General features: G+C 41.8%; 1 protein-coding gene across 1 annotated transcript in view; it reads right to left on the bottom strand.

The window, feature by feature from the left end:
* rfc1 (replication factor C (activator 1) 1) overlaps positions 1 to 12645 on the bottom strand; it is a 55782-nt gene that overhangs the window by 10211 nt on the left and 32926 nt on the right. Inside the window, exons 11-18 of the mRNA XM_055637555.1 lie at positions 11364 to 11543; positions 10962 to 11066; positions 9207 to 9585; positions 7917 to 8026; positions 4198 to 4312; positions 4051 to 4095; positions 2145 to 2329; positions 1500 to 1595 (exon numbers count right to left, since the gene is read on the bottom strand). Of these exons, the coding sequence (XP_055493530.1) occupies positions 1500 to 1595; positions 2145 to 2329; positions 4051 to 4095; positions 4198 to 4312; positions 7917 to 8026; positions 9207 to 9585; positions 10962 to 11066; positions 11364 to 11543 (1215 nt within the window). The remainder of the gene's footprint in view (positions 1 to 1499; positions 1596 to 2144; positions 2330 to 4050; positions 4096 to 4197; positions 4313 to 7916; positions 8027 to 9206; positions 9586 to 10961; positions 11067 to 11363; positions 11544 to 12645) is intronic.

Here is a 12645-nt window from a genome sequence, read left to right as displayed (position 1 = left end):
TGGTTGCTGCAAAAATCACTTCAAATACCCAAGTATTTCTTAAAATGTAGAAACAAGGAACTGCAGATGCTGGTAAACAAAAGGGAAAAAGTGCTGAAGGGTCCCAACCTGAAACATCATCTACACATGTTCTCCAGGAATGCTGCCTCATCCACTGAATTATACTAGCACTGTGTGTCTTGCGTTTTAAATGCCATGCCTCTACTATTCTCTCAGGCAATGCATTCCAAACTCACTCGCACTTAAAGATTCAGCACTTCACCTAATCTTTCTACAAATCACTTAAGTTAAACACCTTGTTACTTGCCTTTGCTAAATGGAAAACAGATACTTCCTATCCATTATTTTTATGCCTCAATTGCATCTTCACTTTATTGGATTTAAAGGAAGCATCCCACACCATTCAATCCAATCTATCTTCAGGTAAATGTTCCCTATATTTCTCTAATCTTTTCTGAACGCCTTATTGGGTAATCGGAGGTCTGGGAAGACGTATTTCCAATTTAGTTCTGTGGGAGGTGATGTAATCTTCAGTTGGAGCTCGTGGATGGATTGCTTACGGTGTTATGCCTCTTACGCTGTTCGTGCTTAATCCATGAAATCGGAGACAGACCAGAAGTACTTGGTGCCTTTAGGTAAGGTTCCCCAATCTGTCCAGTCTTGGGTCAATGATTCCTTGCCGTCAGTGAGGACACATTACATATTTTGTGGTGGTTGCTTGCCTTAACCAAGCAGAAATGTAGACTGTTGGGAGTATGGTGTCAGGCATCCAGATTGAGCGAGCAACTCACTTCAGAGCTGGTTAAACAACATCAGTGCCTTAAATTGGCCAGGAAGCAAACACCAACATTGGTTTACTTTTCCCACCAATGGTTTTCAGGCACATCACTGACACATATGGATTGGGGAGGAGAACAGACGGACGGACAGATCACTACAGCCCATTAGAGTTTGAGATTTTGATCTTTGAACACTTTTCTTCAGGCAGAACAAATTTAAAGTAATAGGAGAAAGAATAGAGGAAAGAAAAACAAAATTCTACAAGACTATGGAGCGCATTGCCCGAAATGGTGTTAGAGGCAGAAATCAAATTTAAGAGTACTAGGACATGCATTTGAAAAGGTTTACTGATGCAACCATCAGATTAGACTGCTGCCAACACCACAAACTGGGACCTTGATAGCGAGTCCCAATGAAAGCATTGGCAATGGGAAAGATTTTTCTTTTTCTATTTTCAATTTATCTTGGGGAGTATCTTAACCACTTATAAATTACATGATAATGGACGTAATTTTTTTTATACTGAAAACCAAATTGAGGGGAAAGCATTTCAAATTTTCAAACAGCAACAATAAGCATTGAGTTTAATACAACTACAAAGAGCTTACAATTATACACAGAATGAGAACAAAATTGCAAATTGACAATATCACCAAAGTCTGCAATGATGCACATAATATCTTGAAAGCAACTCTACCATTCATATTGCAAACACTAACCTGTCTGATATCTTGACTGGCCGCAAGTATAATTTCATTCATAGCTGGAGGGGGGATCTTCAAGCCTTCTTTAAAAGCAACAGTCATCATTGCACCCTGAAGGGAGGACAAAATTGGTTTATAGAAGAATTTATTGAGGGTCAATGTTTGCAATATTTCTAAAGTATTGGGGTCAACAATAACATTAGCATTCCCTTCAATGCTGATCATTGGTGTGTTTGTGCAGTAAGAAAGTTTTATAGAATTTATAGAAAATAAAATGCTGCCATTGCCATGTGAACATTCGCAGTTCCTGGCAAAATGCTCGCCAATTTTAGCCCGTCATAAACTTGCCTTGATTGCATAAAAGGTGCACAAAATCTTAAAACAAATTCAGCAGTTCAATGGTGCAAATGTTAACAAAGCCAGGCTTCAATGGTGCAATGAAGAAGAATTTGAACAGATAAGGGTGAGAGATTATACCTAGTCCTGGCATATGTCAAGAATTTGTGACGGAAGTGCAGGATAATTAGGGTTCAACCTGTACTGGTATTTAGTTACCACCTTCATAAAGCGAGTTTTGCACGAATTCTAAACGAACAAGTAGCCACAGTAACTCGGAGGGGATCAAATGATGAAATAGACATTTAACTACTCGAGCCACACCTTGATTTGCTCTAGTCGAGGCCGCTGGAAACGGAGATCAAAACAGTAATTTGCTAACGAGCGGATCTTGGGATGGTTGCGATCATTACACATACAGATGATAGGAATCTTGGTCTGCTTAATGAGAGAAATCAGCTCCTGAAACAGAACACACCCAATGTCAGACATATCATTCCTCGCAAACAGTTGAAACAGGAACTCAACCTGCCTGCTAGTGTGACAAGACCAAGGGAAATCGGTATTTGAAACTAATAATCTCCCACAGCAGTTTCTACTTTCCTGCAGGGGAGCAGTATCATTTCATTAAATACTTGCAAACAATAATTAGTGATCAGCATTCATTCTTTCTACAGACACCCTAGTCTCAATTAAACTGTAAAATATTCGGCGATCCCTGGATAAAAATGATTTAAATGAATAACCCTCTGCAGAGAAGATTTACGAGAATGACAAGACAATAGGTGCAGGAGTAGGCCATTCGGCCCTTCGAGCCAGCACCGCCATTCAATATGATCATGGCTGATCATCCTCAATCAGTACCCCGTTCCTGCCTTCTCCTCATATCCCCTGACTCCGCTATCTTTAAGAGCTCTATCTAGCTCTCTTGAAAGTATCCAGAGAACCGGCTTCCACCGCCCTCTGTGGCAGAGAATTCCACAGATTCACAACTCTCTGTTTTCTCGTCCGTTATAAATGGCTTATCCCTTATTCTTAAACTGTGGCCCCTGGTTCTGGACTCCCCCCCCTCTCCCCCCTTCTTATTTATACGTTTCAATGAGATCCCCTCTTATCCTTCTAAACTCCAGAGTAAACAAGCCCAGCCGCTCTATTCTCTCAGCATATGACAGCCCCACCATCCTGGGAATTAACCTTGTAAACCTACGCTGCACTCCCTCAATAGCAAGAATGTCCTTCCTCAAATTAGGGGACCAAAACTGCACACAATACTCCAGGTGTGGTCTCACGAGGGCCCTGTACAACTGCAGAAGGACCTCTTTGCTTCTATACTCGACTCCTCTTGTTATAAAGGCCAACATGCCATTTGCTTTCTTCACTGCCCGCTGTACCTGCAAGCTTACTTTTATAGACTGATGAACAAGGACCCCCAGATCCCGTGTACTTCCCCTTTCCCATCGATGTCAGTACTCGAGGGCCTGAGCTATAGGGAGAGGTTGGGCAGGCTAGGACTATATTCCTTGGAGTACAGGAGGGTCTTGTAGAGATGTACAAGATCACGAGGAGAATAGACAGGGTAGATGCACAGACTCTTTTACCCAGAATAGGGAAAGTAAAGAACCAGATGACCAAGGTTTCAGGTGAGAGGGCAAAGATTTAATAGGAACCTATTAAATAGGCAAGTTTTTCCACTCAGAGAGGTGGGTATATGGAACGAGCTGCTAGAAGGGGTAAGTTGTATTGTTGTACTTCCGGTGGCGCTGGTGCCAGCGGCCTCCACCTACAGCCCGGTATCTTTTTGTTTTTTTGTTTATTTAGTTATGTAAAAGTGTGTTTTTTTTTGTGTTTTTATAGAAGAGGTTTCCTTCAGGCTTCCTGGTGAGGACGTATTATTCGGGCCATACCCCCACAGGTGGGACTACCTAGGATGGGGGCATTTCCTGCCGGGATCGACCGGAGCTCCAGCAGTGTGAAACATTTTACCGGGGGTCGCAAAGTGCCTATTTTTGCGGAGCTCCCAACGCGCGGCGCTGACTAACAACGCGGGGTCCTGCGGCTCTGCCTGTGGACTAAGACTGAATCAAGAGGTCAGTGTGCTCACCGGGGTGGCGTCGGCGTTCCATTGAGAGCCATCAGGCCCCCGGGGCATCCTCGGAAGGCCCCGACCATGGATTGACCAGCCATCCCATCCTTAAAATTCAATTTCAATTTTATTTTTAATATGTTTTATTATCATCCATGATTAATGCGTGTTTGGTACTTAGCAATGAAGTTCCTGGCATTAATAAGAGTTTAAAAAATGAATTAACCATATGCAATGTAGTGCCAGCAACATCTTAGTAAGTCCAGATCTAAACCTTGCACATAGAGTACATACCGGAGCAGTAGCCTTTGATGCTGGTGTTGTTCACTGATTCTGCTACCACGTCTTTCAATGTGTTCTTGCTGCGAGTGTCACTGGCATTGAGTTCAACATAGTTGTATCCCAGTTCCTTCCAGACAAAGACACAATTGCAATTCATCAGTTTAAGAATAAACCCTGTTAAAGGGACATACGCTGCGCTGAACGACAGTCACAGAGTAGAGAGAATACAAAATGCTAAGATACTTCATATGACATACAGCAAATGAAGAAATGAAGAGAATCATGATTTACTTAAAAATGTTAATTCATTTGAACTCCAATCTCTCCACTCTTCCAAACCCCAGCTCCTGATCACTCCCTAAGTTAAACTTTTCCATTTCAGAGTTCCCACAGCCCCCAAATCCCACTATGAGACACGAGATCATCACAATAGCTAGCACATCAGTCATCAAATGTCCCCCAATGAAACTGAAGATCGGTAAACATGCATATCTCCAGAAACGTTAAAGATCATTGTGTATTGAGCAGATCAAATTTAAAGTACAGGTAGTTCCTTTATAATGTGCGTTTCCATAACATAAATTGGATATAATGCAATTGATAAATTAGGGAACCATTATTGGTATTACACAAGACAAATTAGTTGTAACATAATTTCGGATTGGAGCTAAAAAAATTACGAGTTGTTTTGGAAACAGATAAGTTGAAAAAAAAGTTGTCCTGGAAAAATGTCTTGGTATTACTCTCACCCATACCAAATTAGTGAAAGAAATCTACGATTGCATGCTATCTAGTCAAATCATACTACACGCGAGTACAATCAAGTCATAGGCAAGCACATCATGTAATGCAAAGAGAAACACAACCGAGTGCAGAATATAATGAGTTCAGAATATAATGTCGTAGTTACAGAGAAAGTGTAGATTTAGCAAAAAGTCCAAGAGCCACAATGAGGTAGGTTGGGAGATTGGAAATATACCTTTAGCTTACAAGAGCCTGTTCAGTAGAGTTATAACAGAGGGAGAAGAATACGTTTGTGAATCTGGTTGTACGCACTTTCAGGCTTTTGCATCCTTTGCCTGATGGGAGAAGGGAGAAGAGAGAATGACCAGGATGCAAATGGTCCTTTATTATGTTGGCTTCTTTCTCCAAGGCGACAAAGTGTAGATGGGGATCCTGGGGTATGGGAAGGAGGTTGATTTTACGTGATGGGCTGAGCTACATTCACTACTCTGCAATTTCATGATAGTTTCATTGCAACTGGCCATTAAAATTGACAAGTATTTGCTTCTATTGACACTTATGCAATGAAACCTTATTAACCAATAACGTATTGCCTACTATTTCAGACTGAAAGAGCAAAATTATACTTATCGTTATTATAAAGATCTTTATTTTTGAAAATCCCATGGAGGATAAAAACTGTGTCTGAAACTCTGTACCCCCCCCTAACCCCTTCTCCCCCATTGACACAATTGCTTGTATAACGCAATTTTCCATGGTTATGGTTTATTAGGAATACAACCATTGCATTATAACAGAACCACCTGTATGCACAGAAAGACACTGTACTCTGGCTCTCAAACCTGGAGCCGTACACACATTTTTGATCCCACAACAGGAGATCCAGCTAAGCTAGATAGGAGATGCAGAGAGGAGCAATGACCAGATCATACTGTTAGAATAAAGAGCAATGAACAATGACATCAACCAGACAGGGAGAATATTAGATGGCAGCCTATGGGGGTAAAAAAGGGTACTCAGCAGAAATGGAGATAATTAGTTGCACTTTTATGCAGTACAGCAGAAATAGAAACATTTGCGGTCAGAAGGTTTCTACAAGAGACAAGTTCCTCCCCCACCCCGCATCCCCCAATATTAGCTTAAAAAATAACATTAATGTACAAATGGAAGACCACAAATACGTTATTCCTGAATAATTGGATCAATTGGTCCAAAAGGTCCCATCATAATCCTCTCATTGGGAGAGAAAACTAATGCAAATATAGAGGATCCAAAGTTCAGAGAGTTGGTTGAAAGATTGCACAGTATATTAATGTTTTCTCATTCAACACAACAAACAATTGACTAAAGATTGTGCATCAATTAGCAAACATACAAATTACACAAATTAGATGCACTCATCACTAAACAAAAGAAGAAATACAACGTTTGTATTTGGGCATTAGCTTTATCCAGTTACTACATTGATCAATTTGCAGGATCTGCAGCAAAGGTTCCAGTTATATGCTTTGGCAAACAGAATTCTTACCACCAACAGTTTAATTTGTTTTAAGTTGCTGAATGTAAGCAGCCAGATACAGAATATATAAAGGAAGTTTTAAGTGAACTTAAAGTGCTCAGAATACTACCCCTTTTACTTTCTAAAGCTTAAGCAATACGAAAAAGTGAAACAAGGAACTGCAGATGCTAGTTTACAAAAAAAGACAGTGCTGGAGTAACTCAGCACGACAGCAAATGTTTCTGGAGAATATCATACCAAAAAAACAAAAACAAAAAATAAGTGCTAGAGTAACTGCAGAAAAACAAAGTGCCTCGAGAATCATTTCTTTACCAAATTTATCATGCGATATAAACTTCACTGAAAAGGCCAATAGTCCTCCATTCTCCATTGCTCAAGAAACCATTAGTTTCTTACTTGGGAAATCAAGAGGCATACCAGGCCATTCCAGAGGAAAGTGAGAACATAGAAACATAGAAACATAGAAATTAGGTGCAGGAGTAGGCCATTCGGCCCTTCGAGCCTGCAATTCAATATGATCATGGCTGATCATCCAACTCAGTATCCCGTACCTGCCTTCTCTCCATACCCCCTGATCCCCTTAGCCACAAGGGCCACATCTAACTCCCTCTTAAATATAGCCAATGAACTGGCCTCAACTACCCTCTGTGGCAGAGAGTGAGATTCACCCCTCTTTCTGTGTGAAAAAAGTTCTTCTCATCTCGGTTTTAAAGGATTTCCCCTTTATCCTTAAGCTGTGACCCCTTGTCCTGGACTTCCCTAACATCGGGAACAATCTTCCTGCATCTAGCCTGTCTGACCCCTTAAGAATTTTGTAAGTTTCTATAAGATCCCCTCTCAATCTTCTAAATTCTAGAGAGTATAAACCAAGTCTATCCAGTCTTTCTTCATAAGACAGTCCTGACATCCCAGGAATCAGTCTGGTGAACCGTCTCTGCACTCCCTCTATGGCAATAATGTCCTTCCTCAGATTTGGAGACCAAAACTGTACGCAATACTCCAGGTGTGGTCTCACCAAGACCCTGTACTACTGCAGTAGAACCTCTCTGCTCCTATTACATAGAACACATTACTGTGGATACGGGGTCATGCAGAATTCATCGATTGAGGATATATTTGGCCTAATGGAAATTGGTAAACCTTTATTATAGCATTCCTGTAGATTGTGCTCAATATCATGGATATTGATGAATGTAAAATGCGATTAATCAACCGAATTTAAATTACCAAACAGACTTGTGGGATTGAAATTATTATTTCTAGATCATTGGACTTCAAACAATCCAACAGCATAACATGAAGCTACCACAACCTTTAATGGTATCACAATGGATTTGGACTCGGTCTCATTGCTAGATTCATTGCACTGATTTGTGGCTGCTGAATACAACGCCTGCATTATAAAAAGATGCTGCATGTGAATTATAGAAGAGAAACTCATGTTGTCCCAATACACAAGTATTCTTACCTTACATACAAGTGTAGCTGTGGTTGTTTTACCTATACCAGGAGGACCAGACAGCAGAGCAGCTTTGAAACTTGAACCATTATCCTTCCCACCAAATTTGCTGAATTTCACTGTACAATGAACACAAAATGCCATTTGCACACATTACATTTAAGCTGGAATTGTGCATAAAGTATATTGTTTTTTTTGTAAGAATGCCCAACAATGTATTCTTGAGGGTCGACACAAAATGCTGGAGTAACCCAGAGATCCTTTCATTCGGAATAACTAGATTGAGTGTTTTTAGGCAAAACTAGATTTTGTTTTTAGGCAAAAGACCTGGGAGGAGAAATAAGAATTTATTCCACGTTATATCTTGAATGCGCAAGGCTTTCTACACAATACCCTATTGTGCAGAAAGGCCAAACCATTACTTGCAGGGGTCTTGTACAGCCTTAGTTATCCTTAGGAATACTCCCGAATGGGATATGAAATTTCCCCATGTCTGAAGTGTTTTGATTTATCATAAATGGGGTGGAGAAATATGGAACTGAAATGTTGAAATCTTGAGCAAAACACAGGTGCTGGGCCAACTTAACAGGTCAGGCTACATCTCTGGAGAATATGGATAGGTGATGGTTTGGGTTAGGATCCTTGTTAAGGTGTGGAGTTTGGGGAAAACAGTAACTTCACCACAGTGCTGAGATTTGCTATCTCAAGTTACTGAACAATGCATACGACATGTCAAATTCCTTCAATCCCCTCCCCTGTGACATAGTTACATTTAAAATCGGGCTCTTTGGGAACAAATCACCTTCCACAAGTTTGTCCCACACTTCCTCCAGATATATTGCCCTCGTATCAGCTTCTTGAATTCCGTCCATTTATTTAGTGTAGTTTAGAGATACAGCATGGAAACAGACTCTTTGGCTCATCGAGTCAACACTGACCAGCGATCACCCTTACACTAGTTATATCCTACACACTAGGAACAATTTAGAGAAGCCAATTAACCCACAAACCTGCTTGCCCTTGGGATGTGGGAGGAAATCCGAGCACCTGGAGAATACCCACGCGGTCACAGGCAGAATGTACAAACAGACAGCACCTGTAGACAGGACCAAACCTGGGTATCTGGCGCTGTGTGGCAGCAACTCAACCGCTGCTTCACTGTGCCGCCCCATTTGTGGAGCCTCACTCTGCCCTCACCCATTTGTGGAACCCACCCTCTCCATGGGTGGCTGTGCCTTCAGCTGCCTCAAGCAGGAATTCAAATGACATTACTGAGCAAAGAAACAGCATCACTCTCACCTGCTGGTTTGCTGCCTCCAACGTGGTTTGAATGCCACTTTTTCAGCCAGCGGACCAATTTATTTGCACAACTCTGTTCCCCTTGTTGCCCTATTATATTCTTCAGCGCTGCGGGTCTGTATTTATCCACCCACAGCAAACTATACTCCTTCACCAACTTCTGGGGCTGGCGATCACACTTCGATGTAGAATTATTGGCGGAGGTTTTAGCTCCAAATGAATTGCTCCTCAAATATCCTGAAGATTCGCCATTCTCTGCTGCAGGGCTGCTCTTTTTATGCTCTTTTTGTTTTATTGATGGTGGCGAGATGTTTTTAGTATGCTCATTTTTGTCCGATATCTTCGCAGATTCTAGCACTTTGGATTTTGTCTTTCTAACCTGCAATTTAAAAAAAATAAATAAATAAAAGGGTGATTCTTTATTTTAATTCGCAAAGGAAGCTTTATCATTAGCATTGATGTGTGTCTTGAACATGCATACAAGGTCCAGTTTTACTAGTTATTCGTTCAAATGCTTGGATGAAGGGTCTGGGCATTTTACTTGTCAAGCTTCTATTGCATTCAATTCCCTTAAAAATGCACCACAATTCCCACAAATGTTTCAGATTATTCAGACAAAGATAATTTGACTACAAACTTCATTACTCGGCACTCCACATGCTTCAGCTTTGGATTTTTTTAGGTCGGTATGATACTAACCCAATAGAGCAGGCATAACATTAGCGATGTAGTTTCAGAAATAAGCCAGAAAGCAGTTTTAAGAGAATTTAAGAGTCTTAAAACCACATATGTTCTTTTAGTTACTAGGTTGAATCATTGATATGCAACTGTACGAGAAAACCTTTGGGTGAACATTTACGTTAAATTTATCATGATAATCCACAGGTGGTGCAAAGATCAACTTCAATCAAGTCGACTCCCTGGGGTGCTGTGCACGCGGCGGGAGAATCCCAGGGAGCCGCGCAGAGCGTAGAGACTAAGGACTCCCCCGCACGGTGGGCCCCGACTCACCTGCCGAAGAACCGTGACGCGGACCGGAACCCGCATGGTAGGCCTGACTCGCGCCCACACGCCTCCCAGGAGGCTGCGGAGAAACCGGTCGGCAAAGGGTGCCTGGGACCATGGAGCGAGGGCCTCGGCAGCCGATAAAGCCTCACGGCGGCAGCAAAACCTTGCAGGGTGCCCCGCGGTCGTCGTGTGGGAGGGATGGGGAACAACTGTGGAGGACCCAGTGTAGGGAGACCACCGTGAGGGAGGTGAAAGACTAATGAAGGGCCCAGCATGGGAGGACCGCCGTGAGGTGGAGGGGGTGGAAGAGAACAAAGGAGGATCCGGCCGGGGTACTTTGTAATTTTGTCAGCGCTGTATGTGGCTGTATGTGGCGACTATTCGCATACCTCGGGTTTGGAAACCAAGTGAGTAGCTGTTGTTACTGTGCCTTGATACATGTGAAAATAAAGTATTCCATTCCAAATGACCTACATAACTGGAAAGAATTGAGAATGCTGTGCCACCAAGAGAGAAACAAAGTAAAATGATCACCAAATGTAGTTAACATATGTTGGAATTTGATCACCATGTGATAAAACATTGTAAATAATGACTACTTACTTCTTCAACTCAAAACAATAAAATAACAGTCATGTTTTTGTTTAAAGATATCAATCCTGATCAGCTCACAGCTTTCTTCCTTATGTCCTTGTGCAGGACACAAAACTAAAATGTTAGAAAGTACTTAGTCTCTTCAAAACTGACCTCTTCTTCAGCTGCAATGTCATACTTGGACCTCTTTCCTGGCATTTTACGAATGAGATTCAACAGCCCATCTTCATCGATTTGTTTTGTTCCAAAACTTTCAGCCTATATTATTTATTAAAAGAAATAAAATACTTAATTTGAATGAAAAAAGATCAACCCCATATCTGATGCTTTCAGGAAGCAACAATGGACAAAATAACATCAGAAATTTGTAAAAGCAACAAAGAAGAAAAAACATCAAATTTCAAAGTTGTATGATTACAGCATTGCACCAGTTTTTTGCGACGTTATTAAAGGTCACCAACACCAATGCTACTATTATCAGCAGTATTGAAATCTAGAGGTATCAATTGTAACTCATATTTTTACTGGTGGCATTCTCTACAAACAGCTACTCACTTTGTCGAGTTTTGATCGCCCACCATCGCGACCAGTCACCAGGTAATTTGTTTTCTTGCTAATATTTCCTGTCAGTTTCCCTCCATAGCGCTCAATTAAAGATTTTGCATCATCGCGTTCCATGGATTCCAAGACTCCCGTAATGACGAACGAAAGACCTTCCAGGCAATTTTCAGCTCCCTTAATGACAAGAATTTGTACAGTCATTATAATCGCAAAATGCAGACAATTCTATGCAGGAGGGCTCATGGTGTTGAAAGATGATATGACAGAGCAATGCAATAAACAAGAAGATAAGGAGGTAGAACTATCTCCTGTCAGAAGATGAGTTTTGTATCCTTTTTTAGGAGGACCCAAAAAGTTGGAAAGGCCATCTATTTTCTGGAAGCATTACACAAGCTTGGATGTGAGATTAAAGATCTTGTTAGAGGAAATGCCTCTTGGAGATGGTACTGGGGAAAATGAGAGCTCCCTTTATATGCACTGGAGTGTTGATAAAGTTAAATAAACAGGGGTCGAAATTAACGGTTGCCCGGGTGCCAATGGCGACCTAAAGTCACGCCAGGCAACCTAAATACCATGCCATTTTGCCCGGCTTGGAAAGCACCCGGGACACCTATCGTTTAATTCTGAGTGGACCACCCTCTCTATATCTCTCTCTCTCTCTCTCTCTCTCTCTGTCACTCTCCGTCTCCACCCGCCATCCGTGTCCGGGCAGCCAGTTCTCCGCTATCCGCCCGCCCCTCAACCGCCGGCACGGCCGGCCGCCTTGCACATGCGCATTGCTACGTCTTGAACATCCTCCCCCTGCACATGCGCACAACCACGGCCAGCACATCATCGGCTGCCCTGCACATTTGCACTTCCATGGCAACTGGTCGGCACCGTGTATTTTCTCCCTCCCTTTGCATTGTGGGAGATCTGGTCGCCATTGCTGTCCGGTCGCCGCCTCGCCACAACCGCTGAAAACCAACGCAGAATCACTCCCTGGAGCTGGAGTAACTCCCTGGAGTAATTCTTGCTTCTTGGTTTCCTGGTCCAAACGGAATTTAAACAGCCTATTGCACTTTATCTGTTTATTTATTGTGTATATATATGGTCTGTGGTATATAGGCATACCGAACTTTTATCTCCAGTTCTGTATCATGATTACATATTCTGTTCTGCTGCAGCAAGCAAGAATTTAATTGTACTATCTGGGATACATGACAATAAAACTCTTTTGAATTGGACTTAAGCAAAAAAGGGTTCTTGGGGAAAAAAAGAGCTACCTTAAATTTAG

The sequence above is a fragment of the Leucoraja erinacea genome, chromosome 1, assembly GCF_028641065.1.
Source record: "Leucoraja erinacea ecotype New England chromosome 1, Leri_hhj_1, whole genome shotgun sequence".
Taxonomy (NCBI): Eukaryota; Metazoa; Chordata; class Chondrichthyes; order Rajiformes; family Rajidae; genus Leucoraja; species Leucoraja erinaceus.
Note: the sequence above shows the minus strand (reverse complement) of the source record. Positions and strands in the feature narration are given on the sequence as shown.